The sequence below is a fragment of the Triticum aestivum genome, chromosome 5B (assembly GCF_018294505.1).
Source record: "Triticum aestivum cultivar Chinese Spring chromosome 5B, IWGSC CS RefSeq v2.1, whole genome shotgun sequence".
NCBI lineage: Eukaryota > Viridiplantae > Streptophyta > Magnoliopsida > Poales > Poaceae > Triticum > Triticum aestivum.
The window spans coordinates 604,275,794-604,295,743 of record NC_057807.1 but is presented as its reverse complement, the minus strand read 5'-3'; the positions used below and the strand labels follow the sequence as shown (position 1 = coordinate 604,295,743).

The following is a 19,950-nucleotide window of genomic DNA, read 5'->3' as shown; positions in this document are numbered from 1 at the left end:
TCAATTGTTAGTTAATTAACCAACGATTAAATAAGTGGTGGCGATGTACTTACATCGCGGGGCAGGCGTGATGAGCATGGCGATGTACGACCGGATGCATCCCGTGGAAAACGGTAGCGAACCCCCCGCCAATCAGAACGGGCTCCACTGAGTGGACTGTTTCCCTCCCGTCACATCTCGACGGAGGCGGGCCCCGCCGGCGTCCGCTGCCACCATCCCACCCCGCTCGAGTCCCCTCCCCGGCCGCCAGCCCCGTCCGTCCGTCGCCACCTACCTGGCGACGCGCCGGCGATCCGTTCGCCCCCCCGGGCTACCCACCCTCCCGGTATTATCCTCATACGCTTTCTCCCCGGCCCCGGCGGTCGCTGTCCCCCGCATTAACCCCGCGAGTTCACTCCCTTCCTTCTCCGTCGCCATCGCGTCCCGTCTTCCGCCTATCCCCTCTATCCTCTTCCTCCCCAAGTCCCCAGTCCAATAATGGCGGCCCCTGTCTCCTGTACGACCGGGTAGTTCGTTAGTGCCGGTTAGCGCCTACCTGGACGCCGGAGCAGCCGCGTATCAGCGCTAGGCTGCGGTGCTCCCGCGCAGGAAGTCAGCCGATTAAACCGCCATCGGCGACGCAGGCGCGGCGGCCATGGAGGCGATCCAGCGGGCGAGCCATCCGATCACCAAGGTATGCGCCGTCCGTGCCGCTGCTCTGTTTCTCTGCTCATGCCCTGCTTGCCCGTTCTAACACATAAGGTGGCGAGGATTCCAAAGCTTCCTTTTTTCCCAAACACAGAATAATCATGAATGGTGTCGAGGTCAGGCGTTTATGCTCCATTTCGTCAGTTTTTATAAGCATGAATATGTCAGGGATTTCTGTTTTCAGTTTCTCTCGACGGGAACTGATTTTGAACTTGGAATTTTGAGCAAGTATTGAAATGGGACCGGAGGGGAGGCCCCTGGTCAGGTGGTCAGGGGCGGCACTAGGGGTATTCTTGGGTCTTCATGTGAATACCCATTATTTTTACAAAACAGTGTTGATTTTGGCAGAAGAGTGACAATTTTCGAAAAGCAACAATGATTTTGGCAAAATGAATACTCATGAATACCCGGTTGCAAATTCCTGGAGCCGCCACTGCCCCTGATTATCGAATCTTTTTTAGGAAGTATTTTGCGAATTAGCAACTCTCTTCCACTGTTTAGTTACCAGTTTTCTGTTGTGTCCAGTGATCTGGTTCTTTGGACCAAACAGTTTTAAAGTTTCCATAGAGTTTGAGTAGTTTTTCAGTTTTCACCCACTCTCCCTTAAGGTTGCAGTCATAATCCAACATCGTCGTGCTACTCCTGAAATACGCGGCAATCAGTTACGTACCAGTTTTCTGTTGTGTCCAGTGAGTATATTCTCAAACAACTGTGTCCAACGATTGGCTGTTGGTAAGTTCAACAGAACTCACAAAGAATTCATGTCTGATCCGTACCATTTGATTACATATGTGGATGTAATGCTGAAATCAAATGATGCTAGTATATTCATTTATCGGTTTCATCAATTTTACTTCCAGTGAAGGTAAAATCATCATTCTTATGCTCAAGTTTAAGACTATTCCTCCGCCGGTTAGTTTAATTTAATTCGAAGATTCAAATTTGTGTCAAACTGCTAACCTTCCCATCTGATGCTAAACTAAATTTAAAAATCCGTTTGCAGGTGTTTAGTGAAAGAATGACCTCTCTGCCCAACAGACCAACCGTTCCAGACGGCTGGTCTGTAACATCCGAAGATTCACTGACGCCGAGGTTGTCCTTCAAGTCCAACTCCAGCACTGAGAGCTACCTCGAAGGGTCTGGAAGATCGCTGTCGCGATCAAATCGACACATTTGCGCCCCAAATGCAGAGACCAACTACTTAGAGTACTTAGATATGATGAAACTGGAAGTAGACACACATCTGGATAAACTCAAGGGGGATGTAACAGGTCTGGAAAACTACGCTTTGCCGGATAATGGCTACATAGTCGGCACGCACCTGGGCATGTCTCTTGATGTGATGCTGATCGAGATAGACGAAAGGTTCAACGCACTGAAGCTGCTGCTGGCCGTCGTGTTCCGGCAAGCTAGGGACATGCCTGGCCTGACCAACCCGTCGGTTAGTGATCTCCAGTGGGAGCATGAGTTGCAACTGGAAATCATCGGCATTACGGTCGGAGAATGCATTGCTGGCTTGCAGGAGGAGCTAGAGAGGAAGTTGTATGAGCAAATTTCTGTCACAAACATCATGAGTAAGAATTGGCAGGAAGCAGTATCTCAGTTTGCCGCGATGCGCGAGGACCTGGGTGCTCTTTCTAAGCTGATGTTGCCTTCAGTACCAGAATCACACATTTCTCACAGTAAGCAAGAAAGTTCAGGTAGCAAGAGCAATAAGTGGAAGTATTTATTTGGAAAGAAAACAAAGGAGGATCATGCTGCAGCCCGTACCGAGGAAAGCAAGAGTTTCAGGAAACAGAAATCCATGGTTATCTCGGAAAAATCTGACTTCCGCCATTTGAATGCTATGACCAGGGAAGAAACAATAAGCTACTTTAAGTCTGAAATAAGCAAATTGAAGAGGGCACATGAACTCGCCTTGCAAGAAAAGACAGAGGAGCTCTTCAAATTGAAACGAGAGAAGGGGTCTCTTGCTCTTCAGAATGATGTGGAGTTTGAACCTTTAAGAAAGAAAATCCCACAGATCATCGCTAGAATGGACCAAATCATGTCCAAGAATATAAAGGCACCCACATTTCACACGACTCACGATGAACTCGATGAAAGCTGCAGACTGGCAAGCAAAATTGATTCCTTATACTATGACAATCAGCATCTTAGAGGTTTGCTTGTAGATAATATGAAGGATGTTAAGGAGTTATCCTCTCAGCTGTCTGAAGCCAGCAGAGACATCTCACTTCAGTTATCTTCAGAACAAGAGCTCTTGAGGCAAATTGAGAAAAGCAGAGAAGAGCAGGAGGACCTCCGAATCGAAGGTGATGTGACGGATGGGCTATACCGTACTGTTACAAGAAGTTTACTTGATGATTCTATGGATGACATGCGTGAAGCTGCACTGAGCTTTGATGCAAAACTGTCTTCACTTGAAGCTGTGATCTCTGAGAAGGAGAAGGCCCTGTGTCTGTCGAATGAAGAAAACCGGAAGTTGAAGGAGAAGCTAGCAGCGCTAGAGAAAGAGCGTTTGTTCCAAGAGCACCAGGAAGATCCGGAAGTCATCAAGCAAGAGAGTGCTGAAATGATTCTGCGTGACATCGAGGTGGAGCCTAACAACACATCACCAGGAAGATCATGTGAGACTCCCAAGCAAGATCTGCAGTATGATGAACTTCTCAAACTGAACGGTTCAGTTACGGATTACGATGGTTCTCTCACTAAGAACGGGCAAGAAAAGCAATTGGAGTACATTTTGGTATCTATCATGAAGTTGTCAAAGGAGTTTGTGGAGATTGAGCAAAAATTGTCAACGGAAAAAACTGAAAACAGGTCAGTCCATCTTGCATTTAAAATGCAGATCCAATCTAACATATTTTAACTGTTTTTTATTTTATTTTCATGAATGTTTCATAAATTTCTTGCGAAGACTACAGACTAGGCATTACCAAATCCTGATTATGGCAGCAACTTCCGCAGAAATGTCTTTTTAATATAACCCATTATAACTTGATGTGGTTATTATTTATTTATTTCAGATCAGAGGATTTGACTGATCATTGCAGTCACATGGTCAAACAAGCCGTGGTTCTAACAAAAGTAGGCCTCTGGTACAAGCAAATGCTTGAAACAAGGCGCTCTGAGCTCCAAAAGGCTGAAGCCAAGGTATTCCTTCCTTGTTTACACTGTCTATCTCCTGGGTTATATTGTCAGACACTGTATTTTCTTCTTCATATACAGTAGCATTTGTGGAGTATTCCTTGTTCACAGATTAATTCATAGACATGCATAGCAATGAAAGGTTCATTCATTTTATTAAACTTGTAATGCTTGCAATAACTTGCGATATATCATTATGTACTCATTATTGCTTATGTGATTCAGGTTGTCATTTTGGGCGACAAGGTTAATACGCATTTGAGCCTTCTCGAAAAGATATATGTAACTCTTGATCACTACTCTCCTACATTGCAAAAATACCCGGGGGTAAGTACTGCAAGTCCATGTCGCAGGTGTCGATTGTTCTTATCTCTGTCGTAAGTTGCTGTCTGTGTGCTTAACCTTTTGACAGCATGTTGGAAAGTTTTGGCATTCCTAGAAGTTGTTCATATGCCTGCATGTGTTGATATGTTCAACAGCCAGAACAGCTGAATTTTAACATGGGTGCTTCGTATGCAGTTGCTGGATGCTTTCTTGAAGACATGCAAGCTTGTCGCAGGTTTGAGAAGTCGACATGATGAAGATGAAACAGCATATATGAGTGCAGCTAGGTGAGACAACCCTCACTAGAAAGATGTAGTAAAAACTCACAAGTAGTAAAACCTTCAAAACAATGACTAGTGCAAGCCTTTGCTGTCTGTACTACTTCTTTTGAAAATCATCAAAATGTTACTGCCATTTTTTCTTTAAAAAGGGTTACATCCTGGTTTCGACATTTGTAATAGTTTCGTACATTGTTCCTTGTGGAACATTATAGTGTATTGTTGTATACCTGGCCAAACGGGCCGGCCCGGCACGGCACGGCCCGGCCCGCCGTAAACGTGCCTGGCACGGCACGGCCCGTCTCGGCACGAATAATAACCGGGCCGTGCCGTGCCGGCCCACGGGCGGGAGCTAGCAGCCCAGGCACGGCACGTAGGCTACGTGGGCCGGCACGCGGCACGCCCAGGCACGCCGGCCCGTTGGAGGACGCTGGGCCGTCTGGCGCGATTTTATTCTTTTTCTTCGCAATACCTCTGAAAACAGCAAAAAAAAAGGCCAAAAAAATTAGAAAATTGCAAAATCTGGTAGACTATTATGTGAGATAAATCTAGAGTTTTATTAGCACATGTACATCATTAAAACTCCCATCTAAAAGAATAAAAGAATACAAGACATACTCTATAATTACAAAAAGGATAAAAAATACAAAGACTACACTATAACACTACTACTACTTAGATTCAAGCACTAATAAAATACGCATGCACTATGAAAATATTAAACATATTAGGGTATTCGGTATTTATATAGGACATATATATTTATATTTTTCAAAAAAACATAAACGGGCCGTGCCGTGCCGGCCCGCGTGCCTAGCCTCCAGGCCCAGGCACGGCCCATGGCGTGCCGCGTGCCGGACCTGGCCCGTTTAGCCCGGGCCGTGCCGTGCCTGGGTCGTGCCGGGCCTGCGTGCTACCGGGCCGGCCCAGTTAGCACGGCCCGTTTGGCCAGCTATATATTGTTGTTGACTATTGAATGACTATGCCGTTGTTATGGAAAATGCAGGGATTTGGATTTGCTTGAGCCTGGCTTAGGACCCAGAAGATGCTAGGTAGATGCAGCTGATGCATGGGCTCATGTGCTTAATCATGTGACTCCAGATGTAGATGAGGTGTATATCATGAGCACTGCTTGAGACTTGATTTTTCACATGCCTGTATAATTCAGAGTGATTGAACCGGCGCTTGACTTCTGATCTGCAGTTGTATATAGTATATATAGGTCCAGATAAGCACCTTCATGTGGATCATGGATCATGGATGGTTACAGGTTGGGAATGTAGTTTGTTTACTGTGCACATGGTGCTCATAGTCATTTACAATTTCGGAATTTTTGACATACTATATTAAGTCTTGCCTATAACACCTTTTGTTATGTTTGTGGGAGTTTGTCTCTCTTTTTTCTGTTGTAAATTAGGCACTTTGAAAATAATCTTCGTAAAACTTCAGAAATGTTAAGTCTTGCATTGCATATAGTGCCTTTTGTTATGTTGCGAGTAAACTAGCCGCCAGTGATCAGATTGATTGTTTCTACGTGCTGCACACTATTGATTTATGATGTGGGCTTGCTACTGCAAATTGAGCATTTTTTTTCTAGATATGTAATTTAATTTATATTTACTAGCCTCTTACTCCTAAACCCTAACAAAGAGAAAATAGTGTGATCATTGATATGCACAATTATTATGTTCTCTTTTTTGGTGTGTGTGTGGTCACCCTTTTTGCTCGACATATGGCCGGCCCTGAGGACGATGCCAAATTGGCAACTACGGAACAATACCATGATAATTCATCGTAGTGTTGAGACAGTGCCACCTGAGCACAATGCATCAACATATCTCGTGAGTATGAATTTAAATTTGTTCGGCAAGCTTTGCGGAAACGAGTGATGGTGTTGCACATACGCGTGAACCATGGATCGTGAATCTCAAGGATTGAGGTGCAGAAGATAGAGGCACAACTGGTGATTGGTTTAATGTGGATATATGTCTTGATATGATGGCAAATCAGTGGTGAAATGGAGGTATAAATGGGATGTTGGCCGGGGGAGGGGGGCTATGGCCCTCGGGGCTCGATGTGGTCACCCTTTTTTGCGCAGCATATAGCCCGGCCCTAAGGACGATGGCATCCACGACACAATGCCATGATAGTTCATCGAAATGTTGAGACAGTGTCACCTGGGCAGAAAGCATCAACATTATCTGTTGAGTATGATTGTAAACATGAGTTCAGTAAAGTGAAAAAGAGTACGAATCAAGGTGGCGTTGCAAATGCGCGTAAAATTGTGGATCATGAACATCAAGGATTGAGGTGCAGAAGACAGATACAACTGTATGGTGATTGTTTTAGTGTGGATATATGTCTTGATATCAAGGGCGGATCCGCGGTTGCTCATGGGTGTACAGATGTACACTCAATTTTTTTTTGGCTAGAAACTTTTATATATGGTGTATACTTTAAGACTTTCAGCCCCCAAATGACCTTTTTCGCTAGTGCCATAGCATCACGGCTGTTACCTAAAGCACGAGTTATTCATCAGTCTACACCTACACATGTCACCAGCACATGTAAAAATAATTGATAAAAAGATTGTAAAGGAGTTTACTTTGTGCAATAAACCCAAACTACAAGTACCATGCATTGAAGGTGGAAAAGGCATCAACCCTTTTTCACCACTAGGCTATGCCTTAGTCTACACCAGCACAGGTAATTAGCATTCTTCTTGCTCGTTGTTTCAGATGCATTGTATTATAATGGCTATGTGATCCCCAAATGTATGGTTATCTCTGTTTTTGAGTCGTTTAACTAGTCGCGACTAGTCATCGACTAGCCGACGAGTCGCAGTTGCAGGAGCGACTCAGGCTCTCGACTCGACTCCTGGTATGAGTCGAGCGACTCTGAGCGACTAGTCTCGACTAGTCATGACCAGTCGCTGTGTTTGAGTCAAACGACTCACTTATTTTGGGCCCCCACACGTTTTCTTATAGTATTTGCTTGGCCCATCGGCCCATCCCACCCCAGAAAACCTATAGATCGATCCATTCCCCCACACCCCTGACCTAACCCTTTCCCTGGCGGCTGCCTTCCCTCCTCCCCTGGTTGCTGCTGGTGGTGTGCTCCTCCCCTCCTCCTCTGGTTGATGGTGCTGTTGTGCTCCTCCCCTCCTCCTCTGGTTGCTACTGCTGCTGTTGTGCTCCTCCACTCCTCCCCTGGTTGTTGCTGTTGCTGCTGTTGTGCTCCTCCACTCCTCCCCTGGTTGTTGCTGCTGCTGCTACTGTTGTGCTCCTCCACTCCTCCCCTGGTTGCTGCTGCGTGCTCCTCCCCTGCTACCTACTGCTTAACTCACGTCGACTCGTCGCCGTCGACCGTGAGTCTAGACTAGTCACGACTAGTCTAGAGACGCCCCCCACGAGCGACCCGTCGACTCATCGACTCGAAAACCTTGATGGTTATGTAGTAGATACTCTTTATTTCTTTCGTCATTTCTATAAGGTAGTCATTTTGATGGGGAAAAAAAGCCACTGCTGCTTGAACATTTTAGATATTAAATCACAAAAATTAAACCCACTTTTTAATTTTTAACACACAAGCATGAAATCTTGGATCCGCCACTGCTTGATATGATGGTAAATCAATGGCAAAATAAAGGTATGAACTACTCCCTCCGGTTGGGTTTATAGGTGAGACAAAGGGTTTATGTCTTCGATTTTGACTAATAAAACATGTAAAATAAGCCACAAAGATTTTACGGCTAGAAACTTCATTTGAGGATCTGAAGACCTAAATCCCTGTATCAAACTTATAAACCCAATCAGAGGGAGTAAGATCTCCGAGTTGACCCTTCAACACGAAGCGAACAGAGGGAGTCCGCCCCACCGATGCCCCATGGAGGGGTTGGACATTGAGCAAATGAAGACATGGTGTTCCATGTGGTATTCGCTCGGATGGGTTGGGCATCAAGCGGATTTAGGCCAGGGTGTTGCACAATGAAACAAAAACCACCTGACCTAGACCAACCACCAAGCGCACCCAAACTAAAAGATGAACATGAGGGGGATGCGAGTGACCCAAGCAATAAAAACGTTACGAGACCGATGCTAACATGATTATCCAGTCAGTACACAGCAATACTGCTCGAACGTTTACGCTTTTAATTCCGTTTCAAAGTCCAATTGATGCTATTTGTCATACTGTCATACTGAGGACATGCTTTTTTCCCCCATGGTACAAGCTAAAAGTATCACAAAGTATGTTGCTCAGCCACACGACATCATTGGCGCCTCCGGTTGCATCATTGATAACAAAACTGTATACTTGCCACTAGTGCCAATCTAACATGATTAATCATAGGACTAGAACCATATCTTTTAAGTTATAGATGCATGGACTGGACAAAACATGAAAGCCCGCAGGGGGGTGACCGTGCTATGGTCACTTGGTTGAGACAACAACATCATCGACGACCCACTTGACTGGCCACAGGCTTTAGTAGCCTCCTTCGCTCGGCATGGGATGCCCAGTTACCGCATGCCGCTCCTAGGTTTTGAGCTTGAGATAGACTCGATGATCCTGTACATCCACCGGTCAAGCATTCCTGTACCAAGAAGGAAGAAAAGTCGATGTCAATTAGAAGAACGTTAAACTGTAGAAAAGAAAATTACTGCTTGTTCATGTAACATGCAGATCATGCGTGTAACTCGGAAAATCATACGACAGAAGGATCATGTGTGTAACTCGGAAAATCATACGACAGAAGTATTACTGAAGCCAATCCTAACACCAGCATAAGATAAAAAGCACAATCTTGTAGTGCTGGATGCAAACCTGTCATTGCAAATGTACCCCCAAGAACTGCACAAAGGCGAGTTATGAAATGTAGGAAGTTCCGTCTTTCTTCTCTGATGGTGACTGTGATTGGTGAGAGATCATACAGGAAGTAAACGGCTGCAAAACGAAAACAGATTAGACCTAAAACCAGATGAGCATTACATACTTCGAGAGCAAGATGGGGAGAGAGGGGGGTTACCTGGCCAGGACCTATCAGTTGGGCGAATGGGAACAAAATACTCTGTTACGGAAAACTGATTTGTTGGCAACACTCCCTTTGAGAGGTATCTGTACTCGGTTGGAACAACCTGCATATCAATCAAATTTGAATAACAGATGGCAACATTGTCTCCCACAAAAAGCAACTGATTGCAGAGAATATAAGTCTTAGATTTCCATCTGGGGTGCAGATGATGTTTCGTTGATCTGGTGGACAAATCAGATCCAGTCAACCAACTTCATATAGGTTGTCAGGAAAAAAGGAACACTTCCTTTTGGCCTGCTGATGACCTCACGTACAAAGGATATTTGTACAAATATATTTCATGGATATTCTCTTCGGCAGGGGCCTTATTTATTATTCTCCCTAAATGTTGCAACTACAAGCGGCTGTCTGAACATTATTGATAACAATGGGGAAACTACTGAATGAATGGCCACTAACCTTGATATAGTATTTGAATGTCCCACTTGTGTCATGCAGTATCCTTGAAGTATCATCAAGTGGATTATGAATTCCAGGGTATTCTGGACCAAAGGACAGTCGATGGATAACATGGCTTACGTTGACATGGCTTGACCCATCAAAAATCTGCATGCACCAGATGAATAAAAATCATCTATAGGAAATGATCAGCTGGAAGCTGAAGGACAGTGCAATGAAAAGATTCAAGAATATATACAGAAAGCACAGGCAGAGCCTTCTCAGCACCAAGACTTAAGAGAAGAAAACAAAGACCGTGTGTGAACATTTAAAGATCAAAATGAACAACAACAATTTGTTTCATTAGAAGAAATCACTTACATAAAGAAATGTAAACAGACCTCAAAGAAAATCGATCCATTCTAACTTATCATCAGAATATACCAATGAAAAGGCCCGTGGGAAATACCATATGATGCCACTGGCAAAATTACCATGAGATTGAGAACGCCCTGTTTCAGTGATTTCTGTAGGGATTTAGATGCCTAATTCCCTATATGACTACACCTAGCCACAGCTCGGATATATGCTCAACTAAAAACTTAAATGATACCTTATGAAGAAAATGTAAGTAATTGTCTCAGTTTCATACATTACGAATTAGCTAGCTTCCTAAAAGCTTAAATACTTCATAACAGAAAATATACAGTTTGAAGAACAGCACTAGAGTATCTGCAGTTTTAGATGAATAACCTGATTTGCAACAAAAATATTTAAACCATGCACCGATATATGGAAGTTGCCAGCAACCCTCTGCACGTCCAAAGCACCATACACCTGTAAAGTTTGAAGCCATAAACTCGTTAAAAACACCAGAATATACTTGAAGACCACAGCACTAATATCATTAGTAAAATGAACTAATACCGGTGAAGAAAAAACTTACCCGGCATCCTTCGCCATTTTCCATTGCAAGTTTGACACTCTTAATCATTTTATCTGCATCTTCGTTGAAGGTGTGCTCAGGCTTCTTTTCTACATCATGCTCATGGCCATGGTCTGATTTAAACTTTAATGCATCAGCATATTACATGCAGAAGAACTAAACACCAAATATAATCTTACAACAAGCCAATTTTCCAGAAGGAAAAAAGAACAACAGCTACCACATTGAGAACACAATAAAACCCAGGAAGTACTTATTTAATAATCTATGAAAGCAATTAGCTTTGTGATTTTATGAATGAACAAAGAAGTAAGCCGACAAGCTGCAACTACTAAATACAGGACTCAGTTGACTGCTCATTTTGGTCTTCTCTGAAACTATGTCTGATGCCCTAGTTCTACCAATGCTAACCTGAGAGAGATCATTGCAGCAATCATCTCCTGTTCGTTGGTACATCTTTGATCTTTCCAGTACATGGTCATGTGTACAGTATAGCAGCAAAGCCCAGAACTATACAGAGATACTACTATTCCCATGTTTGGGTTTATTCCAGAACACATCGAACATTCTAGGCTTCTAGTTAAAGCATGTCTTGGCAACAAATAAAATTTCTAACTATACAACATGTTTGTCCATCAAATTAATCAATGTTGTTGTATTGACATTTTTTCATCATAAACAAGGCTGGTGAGCAATAATCCATTTCAATTATATACTTTAGTGACCTAAAAAGTCTTATATTTCTTTACAGAGGTAGTACTTCCAAATTATAATCCAAAGGATAATAACTATAACAGAAAATAACGATTAGTAGCGGCCACGGTTTTTATATAGTGAGGAAAAAGGATGCATAATATGGATTGAAAAGGCGACTCTTTTGTATGACAACTTAGTACTAGTGCTACGTTTGGTTTTCCTTTTATAGAGGAAACAGAAAACAGAATATACCATGATCATGAGTTCCATGCTCCTTTTCAACAAGATCAGACAAGTACTCAGTACCAATGATGTGGCCATACTTATCCAAACGGAGCTGCATACAACAGAAAAACGAGGATGCAAAGTATAATTAGACATGACAGACATATACTGAATAGTTAAAAAATGCACCATTTAAAGAAACTACCATGCAACTTTACTGACAAAATATATTTGGAAGTATGAAGACATGAACCACAGCTTAAAGTGCATGTTCCCTGCAACCTACACTAACCTAGGAAAACAACTGGCCAAAATAAGCTAGCATATCGGCCTGCTTCACGGATGGTAGGAAACGAGGAATGTGCATTTACATAATGTTTCTCAATCACAGCCAATACAGATAATTATTAATTATTACTGCAGCTAGTGTCATAGTAGAGCATACATGCATATGCATCCGATACCATATTGAATTGCATCCACTGAAATTAACAAACTTTTGATATCAGATGGTACCTTCCAGATATTTGTATGCAAGTCAACCTCATGTTTGCCGGACATGTCGATTGCATCCACACTCAAGACTGTATGACAACAGAAGATAGTGAAATAAATATCAAAAAGCATGAACCTTAAGCAAAGGGATGTCCAAATGGACCTTGTACAGAAACTGATACTGGATATATTTAATCAATAGCTGACCTTCACATGGTAAAGATGGAAATGATACATTTATATGAATTGGTAGAGTTTCTCCTCGTTTCAGATCTACAGACATCTGCAGACATTGAAAAGAAAAACTTGAGACAGGTTCATGATCCTAATGCTGGCAGCCAAATCAAGGCAAATAAAACTATCATGTTCAAATGAGTTTTCCATGATATGAAAATAACAACTAGCAAATACTTACAGCTATCCGACTATCAAATGGCAAATTATTTTATATAAATGTAATTGATCGGTTCGATTCATAAGCATCCTTTGTCATCATGAGAATTCCTTGGACAGATTGGTTTTCTATGTCGAAGTTAATAAACTTAAACAGGAGAAATTTCTATCATCTACAGGCATATTCCCAACACAAACGAGAATCATAAATGTTGGAGAAGAATGGACAGAACAGCATAGACGTCACAATAAGCTGCATATGCTAGCCGTACTACAAGAAAAGGTCAACAAGAACGAAACGTACCTGATGCATCGTATAGGTTGTAAGGTAAAACGTGAGCTCATGCGCGAAAAGTGTAACCATAACAATTAGCCCGAGAATCGTCACTGCCGGACATACCAACGATGACGCGAATTAAACATAAATCTCCAAAAATACAAGCATCCATTAGCAGAGAACAGTTCACAGAGCAGCATGATCTATGTACCTATAGCACCCGAGTAAGTCTTCTTCAGCAGGTGGTCTTCGGCGTGCGGAAACGCATTGAAGTTCTTCAGAGACGGTATCCTCCCCATCTTTGCAGCTGTGGCGCAAAAGCATACCAACCTCAGTCAGACGCTACAGCAAGCGGCAGCACAAAATCTAGCGGAAGACTCGAGATTTGACGGGAATTCTCCGTTAACAAGCGCTCCTAGACCTAAGAAGACGGCGATTCTTCAAATATACAACAGCCAGCACGAAATTCTCCTCGGCGACTCGGCCGCGGGGCGCGAGGGCGGAAGGCAAGCTCCGTCGGATTCGAGCCGGCCGTGACGGCAACCCTTCCCCAGATCGGACGGAAGGAACGGGCGGGCGAGATGAGTTGCTCACCGGGAAGGGAGGCCGGAAGGGAGTGAGGCGCTAGCAGATGCGGCGGCGGCGGCGGCTCTGGATCTCACGGTGATCTCGTCGCCTTGGGACACCGTGCCGATGCCGGAGGCGGAGGCGGAGCAGGTCGGAGATACCAGAACCGAAACCCAACGACCCGAGACTAGTATCTTCTCCGCGTGCGCCAGGTAGGACCCGTCCCGTCGGCCGGCCGGCCCAGCCCAGCCCAGCCCAGCCCTAGATCCAGGCCCGTAGGCCCATCCTGAGAAGCAAACCGGGCTCTGTTGCTGGCCAGCCCACCAGGCCGCCTGGCATCGCCACCGGCCGCTCGTCAATTGCATTCCGCAGTTGGACGACGGCAGCACACTCTGCTTCTCACTGACGCCGCCGGCCACGCCTCGCCCCCTCCGAGCGCCGCCCTGCTCGCCGCCGCCGCCGACGACGAGCTGCGGCTCTTGCCCCCGCGGCCCGCTGCAGGTACGCCACGCTTTTTTACCCCCGGCGACTTTCTCCTCGTCCTAGATCCGCCTCCACTCCCACCCTCCCCGTGCTTCGGCCCTCGCTGTAATTGTGATTGGATGTCTCCAGAGCTCGCGCGGGCGGGTTCGGCGCGATGGGGGACGACGGGGCGGAAGGGGAGGCCCCGCGCTGCGTCGGCTGCGGCCGGCGCGTGAGGACGCTCTTCGTGCAGTACTCCCCGGGCAACATCCGTTTGATGAAATGCGTAAGAGCCCAGCCCCCCTCCCGCCGCATCGTCTGCGTCACCATTTTGCCTTCTGCGTGCAATCCCATTTTAACCATGGTTGCTGTTGGTGTGTAGGATGTCTGCAAGGCGGTCGCCGATCCCTACATCGAGTGTGAATTCATGGTATGGTATGGTATGAATATGATGATCAATGATGCAAGGGTTCAAATTGTTGCCATATGTGTGATTTGACCCGTAGGGGTGCAAGTGGCGCGCTGCTTACTCCTGCTTCGTTGTCCTAAATCGGCCAAATCGGTTGCAGCTTTAGTGTGATGGAGACATGGAGTCAGTTCACTTTATACTGGCTGGTCGATTTGGCGGGCTTATGCGGGTGCGCCGCTTGCACCCTTATTCGACCGTTTGTCTGAGTCCGGCGCGCCTATATATTGCATGCCTGATGCGCTTCGTGGCCTTAACTCTCACTCTTCTTTCACCACTGTAGATTATCTTGATCGATCTGATTCTGCACAAGACCAGGGCATACCGACATCTACTGTTCAATAAGCTGCACATTGGTTCATCTATTGACAAGGTGGGAACCATATGATACCATGCAACCTCACGCAAGTGCTGTTCCGCCTTTTCAAACTCCCTAAGGCCGACTCAGCTTGTAAAACGTTCTTCGCCACTTTTTTTTTTTGCTGAGCTTTCAATAATAATGCTCTAACATGCAGAGCAGTTAATTTTTAGATGTGATGCTTTTTGTTGCTACCATGATCATTGGAGTTAAACTATACAGTTTACTCAGTGTGTGCTCTATCTAAATATGGAAGCTGAATTGCTGTGGATGCTCCTCTTTTGCATTAATAACACAAGTACTTCATTTACCTTTTATTCAAGCAACAAAGGGTGATAATAATTAGCAATTTAGCATCATCAATACTTGCTATGAGTCCTGATGCTTGAGAACTTGAAGTTTCATCTGTCCTGGATCTGCTCCTCCTTTGCATTAACATCATAAGTACTTCATTTGCCATATCTACTTTACTTGTTTTACTCAAGCAATAAAGGGCGATAACAATTACAATTTAGCATCATCAATACTTTCCTAGTTTCACGATTTACTCACTACTTCCTATGAGTCCCAATGCTTCAGAATTTGAAGTTTCATCTGTCCTAGATCTGCCTGCCATTTTTCTTGTTCATATTGTACCTGTATCATATGACACCTTCAGCCTTTTATACCTTGGCAGTCCATCCAACAAGAGCATATATAAGCTGATGGCATGGAAAATATAGCTATCTATTCATAATTCTTCTAAGATCAAACTGCATTTTGGCACTCATGTTGTAATATTTTCTGCCTTTGTATATTTTTTCCCTAATCATAAGTCATAATATGTTGCTTTTTGCCTTCAACAATTATTTAGTGGCTAAGTACAAATATTCCTTTTCTCTTATGTGCCTGGTTGTGGTTTCGTTTTGCAGGGAATACTGTGCCAGTTCATTCTGATGCATATCGTTCTTGATGCTTGTATCCATTTTCATTTATAATTTTTTTATTTTAATTCTGGTAGTTTCCAACATTCAACCTAAGCTGCCCATAACTATGTAGTCAGAATATCAGTTTCAAAAAACAACAAAGCTGATGGGGATTCGTCCAGGAACACATTGTCCACAATTTGCAATTGCAGCGAGGTGATTAAAGTTGACTGCATTCAGATACCAAATGTTTCCACATCTCGTCACCCAAGCAGTGTGTTGGTTGTTCTGCCTTTCTTCAGGTTCTGGGTGATGCATTGCTGGGGAACATCATATTTACGGCCATGTTACTCCTGGGAGTACGATATATCCTCAAATTTTCTTTTGACATTACAAGGTATCCTTGTATGCTTGTATCCTTTTTAAAATAAAATATCTAATACCTCTGAGGTGGTATTTTTCAGTTCTCATAATAAAATTATCGTTCCTAATAAGTACACCTGTTGTTATCTCATTCTGTGTGAAGTGTTGTCAATGTACTCTCTCCGTGCTAAAATATAAGATGTTTTTGCAGTTCAAATTTGAACTGCGAAAACGATATTTTGGTACAGAGGTAGTTATCCAGTAGGAATTCTGTAGTAGTATATTTCTATCTTCGAAGAGGATGAGATTATATAAGAGTTTACTATCGGGGCCTCCCCTACAGTTTTCCTATGATAAAAAGAGGGTTAAATCATGTCATAGTTCTAGATCTGTGTGTTATACTTGGCTCACTGTTGCATTCTCCATTACTCAGGTATCGACAGATTCTGTTAGCCATCATCATTTCAAGCTATTTCAAGTTATTTCTTCTGACAATGATGGTATAGAAGAATCTTATGTCAATGATTTCCTGTGAATTTATTTATCAAATATTTTCTTTCTAGCTGATTACCAAATTTGCAGGTTTGGGAGTTTCCATCATCTGCTATATTCATTGTCGAAACATTTGTTCTCTCATCAAATGTTGTAGCCCTGAGAGGTAAGCACTGCTTATTTATGTCATGAGTTTTTTTTACCCTTCTATGTGTATTTTCTTAGTCTTCATATTTTCTAGCCGTTAGGATTCTTCCACATCAATAAGAATACAAGATTCATGGTTGTTCAGCACAAATCAACGTATAAATAAACATATAGTTATGGCATGGCCCTGTATGGCGTCGACTGGTAATAAGTAGCCGTGGCAGTATTTGAACATTTATAAGATGGTTGTGTGAAAGAGGCATCTATGTGGGGACCATCTCCTGCGACTGGACCAGACAGATGCCCCAAGCTCTGCAGCACATGATTGAGTTGTGTCATATTCTTATTGTATCCTACAGAATTTGATTGATAGATCTTTGCCTCGGCTTGATCATGCCCAACTTCTAGAATTTCCCAAAGCGTCACCTTCGATGCAGAGCGCCTGTCAATACATACTTGGTATATACGCGCACAGGTGTACTAGATTTGTTGGTTCCCCCTAGCTTTCAATACTGATTGCGCTGAGAAACGACCGATTGTACTGAAACTGAAACTGGTTAATTTCCTTTCAGTGTTCGTAGTTAAAATTTCTTCCCATGCCTACTACTCCCTCTGTACCGAAATAGTTGTCGCTGGAGTAGCTGACTTCAGCTACTCCAGCGACAACTATTTTGGTAGAGGGAGTATATAACACTGAAAAGGACCCGAACCCACTGTCTTCTTCTAACCGATCACAACGCTGTGAAAACTGAATGTCCTGGTGGTTTTTTTCAGTGGTGACGCGCTTCCCAAAAGCCCACTGCGTTGGTGTCTGCTTCATGGCGCACGCGGCAAAGCACTTGACGGAACGGTGGCTCATGTGGACACCATGAACATGAATTCATCACGACTTGCCGCCGTCTTACTCCAAGGCAGGTAGCCCCCAGATTTACCCTGTTTCACTCCATCTAGGCATACTGTGCAGCGTTCGTGATCTCGCTCCTATCACAGCGGGTTTATTCATTTGCGACGATCTGATTGACTGTCCTTTTAGTGTTCGTGCAGAGTCGAGCGGGGAGCTGTCCTGCTGGCCTCTGTACCGAGGTGCTGCGGGTTGAGCGATCGTCTCCGGCGAGCGTATGCCTGAGAGTGAAGAGGCAGGCGGTCTGGGGAGATGGGCTGTCCCTTTCGCCTATTTATGGCCCAAGTAGGAGTAGGTACTTTGCCCTGTTCGTTCACGCCCGGAAGTGCGTCAGCTGACAGGGCCTCTCTACCTTGTGACCACACGTGCAAAACGCACACTCCGGTGCCTGTATGTTTGTATGTCTCCGTTCTTTTTCAGTCTGGTTTTATTTACAACCGTTGTAGAAAAGAGAAAAAGAGCTTCCGGGTCGACGCGACGCACTTCCGTAGAGTTCCTGAGCCTTTTCCAGCAACAAAATTTGGTTTCTGGGTTTCCACGGGTTACTTTCTCCACTGACGTTCGTGTGTTCGTATAGTTGCTGAGCGTTTCCCGGCGATGCATATGCAGTTTTTGAGTCGAGCGTTCAGGGTCAATGCACATGTATTTTTTCAGGCCGTCGATGTCATCGATTCCTGTGACGCGATGGCTTACTGGAACTGGGCTTAGCCTTTTCTGGCCTTGTCCTCCATGGACCGATTTTGCTCGCGAGCGTCTATGCGGTAGGTTGATCAGTCAGTCTCTTGGTCCACGCTCGCTTTCGCCTTGATTCGTCCTCGACGGGCCGAACGATGCCTTGATTCCGCGCTGAGCCGACTAGGGATGCAGACTGATTGATTGTCCTCTGTGGCTCTGACCCTACTTGGCTCCATCAAATGAACCAGGATTTCTATAAGTGGTGTGATTTTTTTTTTAAGGAAAAAACTTGGTATCTCTCGAGTTTCATTCACCCATGCATCGGCGTACACCCAGAGAACAAATGTTGATGCTACCGGGAGTACTGTCTGCAGCCACTCGACGAGTTGTCCTAAGTTTTTTTTTTTTTGAGAGAAGTTGTCTTATAAGATATTAACAACAGTTTAACACGACGGACAGCAGTGTGGTCTACCCCATCGGCTCTGTGTCCCCCTCTTTTCCCTGTGCCGCCACGTCCCTGCCTTCCTTCCTTCGGCCGGTCACCACTCTACCAGACGATATCTGCACTTTGCCTCTCCTTGCTACACTCCATACTTTTGTCGGTCGATCATGGTTGCGGTCGCTCCACACTTTTCATCTTGGTCAAACTATTCCGCTTGATGGAGTACGTGCTACATGAACCGTGATCAGGAGATGGGGGACAGCTCCAATTTTGTTAACGAACGCTCGCACTTTCGGACGTACGCAATTCTCGCTCATATTCTCTCGAGCGCACGTACGTGTGGCCGGAGGTCGCATGCATTATTGCGTCCTCGTGTCGTGTGCTCGTGATCATCGCGGCGCGGCCACCACCGCGATTAACAACTCTTTGCTGCGTACGTGCGCATTCCTTTGTTGGTTTCCCCCTTTTCATCTTTTCAACAGATTATATCCTAATTAAACTGGCCAAAATTTAGAACTCCGATCTAGAGCTAGTGCCCGATTCTTCCACCCGTGCGCACTTTGTTAATTTGGACGATAATCATAGACTGACTTGGACGCTGCAACTGTACCGTATTAGTCATCCGGCCGTGCACATTGTCCTTGCAACCAGTCTACAATATTATTGCTGAACCCTACTAAAAAAACATACTCACACCAAACGTCTCTTCGAATTATATGATCAACGGCCATGATTGTGTAGAGCACCTTGCAACCTTAGCTTCAAAGAGTTCTTCCTTGTGCATGGTTGCCTCGCGAATATACTAAATCTTGAAAGAAAAATCGTTGTCCTATCATGTAGCAGATTGTAGGGGCATCATGGAATCTAACAATCCTTTCACAGGCCACTCAAACTTCAAGGACCACTTCTTTAATTTTTCATTTCCACATATAGATAGAGATCAAGCCTTTTCTAGCCAACCGCCTATATATTGGTAGTACATACACAAAAGGCTAGATTAAAAATTGCATATTTTGACTTTAGCGTGTGTACGATTTGAGTGGAATCACCAAAATTAATCACTCGTATGCACACGTAGCTGAATAGACGAGTGGAATCTAGCAATCCTTGCATGGGCCACTAAAAAACTTCAAGGACCACTACTTTACGTTTCCATTTCAACATATACATAGAGATCAACCTTTTTCTAGCCAACCGCCTATATATTGGTAGTACATACACAAAAGGCTAA

At 44.3% G+C, this 19,950-nt stretch overlaps 3 protein-coding genes across 11 annotated transcripts; 2 read left to right on the top strand and 1 right to left on the bottom strand.

Annotated features, from left to right (window-relative positions):
• The first annotated feature begins 202 nt into the window (after positions 1-202).
• On the top strand, positions 203-5,820 carry LOC123113568 (WPP domain-associated protein). 2 transcript variants are annotated; one of them, XM_044534853.1, is made up of 6 exons: positions 203-673; positions 1,691-3,510; positions 3,717-3,843; positions 4,063-4,164; positions 4,357-4,448; positions 5,446-5,820. In XM_044534853.1, exons 1-6 carry the CDS (start codon positions 635-637, stop codon positions 5,489-5,491), a joined length of 2,226 nt encoding a protein of 741 aa, XP_044390788.1. In that variant the 5' UTR covers positions 203-634; the 3' UTR covers positions 5,492-5,820. The 2 variants fall into 2 exon arrangements, with proteins under 2 accessions (XP_044390788.1, XP_044390787.1); XM_044534852.1 differs by lacking the exon at positions 203-673 and adding an exon at positions 1,555-1,599.
• Positions 5,821-8,570: 2,750 nt separating this feature from the next.
• Positions 8,571-13,749, bottom strand: LOC123113565 (endoplasmic reticulum-Golgi intermediate compartment protein 3). The gene is made up of 12 exons (XM_044534842.1): positions 13,536-13,749; positions 13,153-13,248; positions 12,969-13,051; positions 12,479-12,554; positions 12,293-12,360; positions 11,804-11,888; positions 10,856-10,968; positions 10,663-10,746; positions 9,931-10,077; positions 9,466-9,574; positions 9,264-9,383; positions 8,571-9,033 (listed from the first exon to the last, which is right to left on the bottom strand). The coding sequence occupies exons 2-12, from the start codon at positions 13,238-13,240 to the stop codon at positions 8,960-8,962; spliced, it is 1,047 nt and encodes a 348-aa protein (XP_044390777.1). The 5' UTR covers positions 13,241-13,248; positions 13,536-13,749; the 3' UTR covers positions 8,571-8,959.
• A 71-nt stretch (positions 13,750-13,820) lies between these two features.
• Positions 13,821-18,036, top strand: LOC123113567 (protein ARV 2). 8 transcript variants are annotated; one of them, XM_044534844.1, is made up of 11 exons: positions 13,821-14,009; positions 14,121-14,256; positions 14,353-14,400; positions 14,720-14,809; positions 15,706-15,751; positions 15,833-15,915; positions 15,975-16,096; positions 16,496-16,562; positions 16,645-16,720; positions 17,476-17,612; positions 17,746-18,036. In XM_044534844.1, the coding sequence occupies exons 2-10, from the start codon at positions 14,146-14,148 to the stop codon at positions 17,571-17,573; spliced, it is 741 nt and encodes a 246-aa protein (XP_044390779.1). In that variant the 5' UTR covers positions 13,821-14,009; positions 14,121-14,145; the 3' UTR covers positions 17,574-17,612; positions 17,746-18,036. The 8 variants fall into 8 exon arrangements, with proteins under 8 accessions (XP_044390779.1, XP_044390781.1, XP_044390780.1 ...); XM_044534846.1 differs by having other exon boundaries at positions 17,735-18,036; XM_044534845.1 differs by having other exon boundaries at positions 17,476-17,616.
• Positions 18,037-19,950: the final 1,914 nt, after the last annotated feature.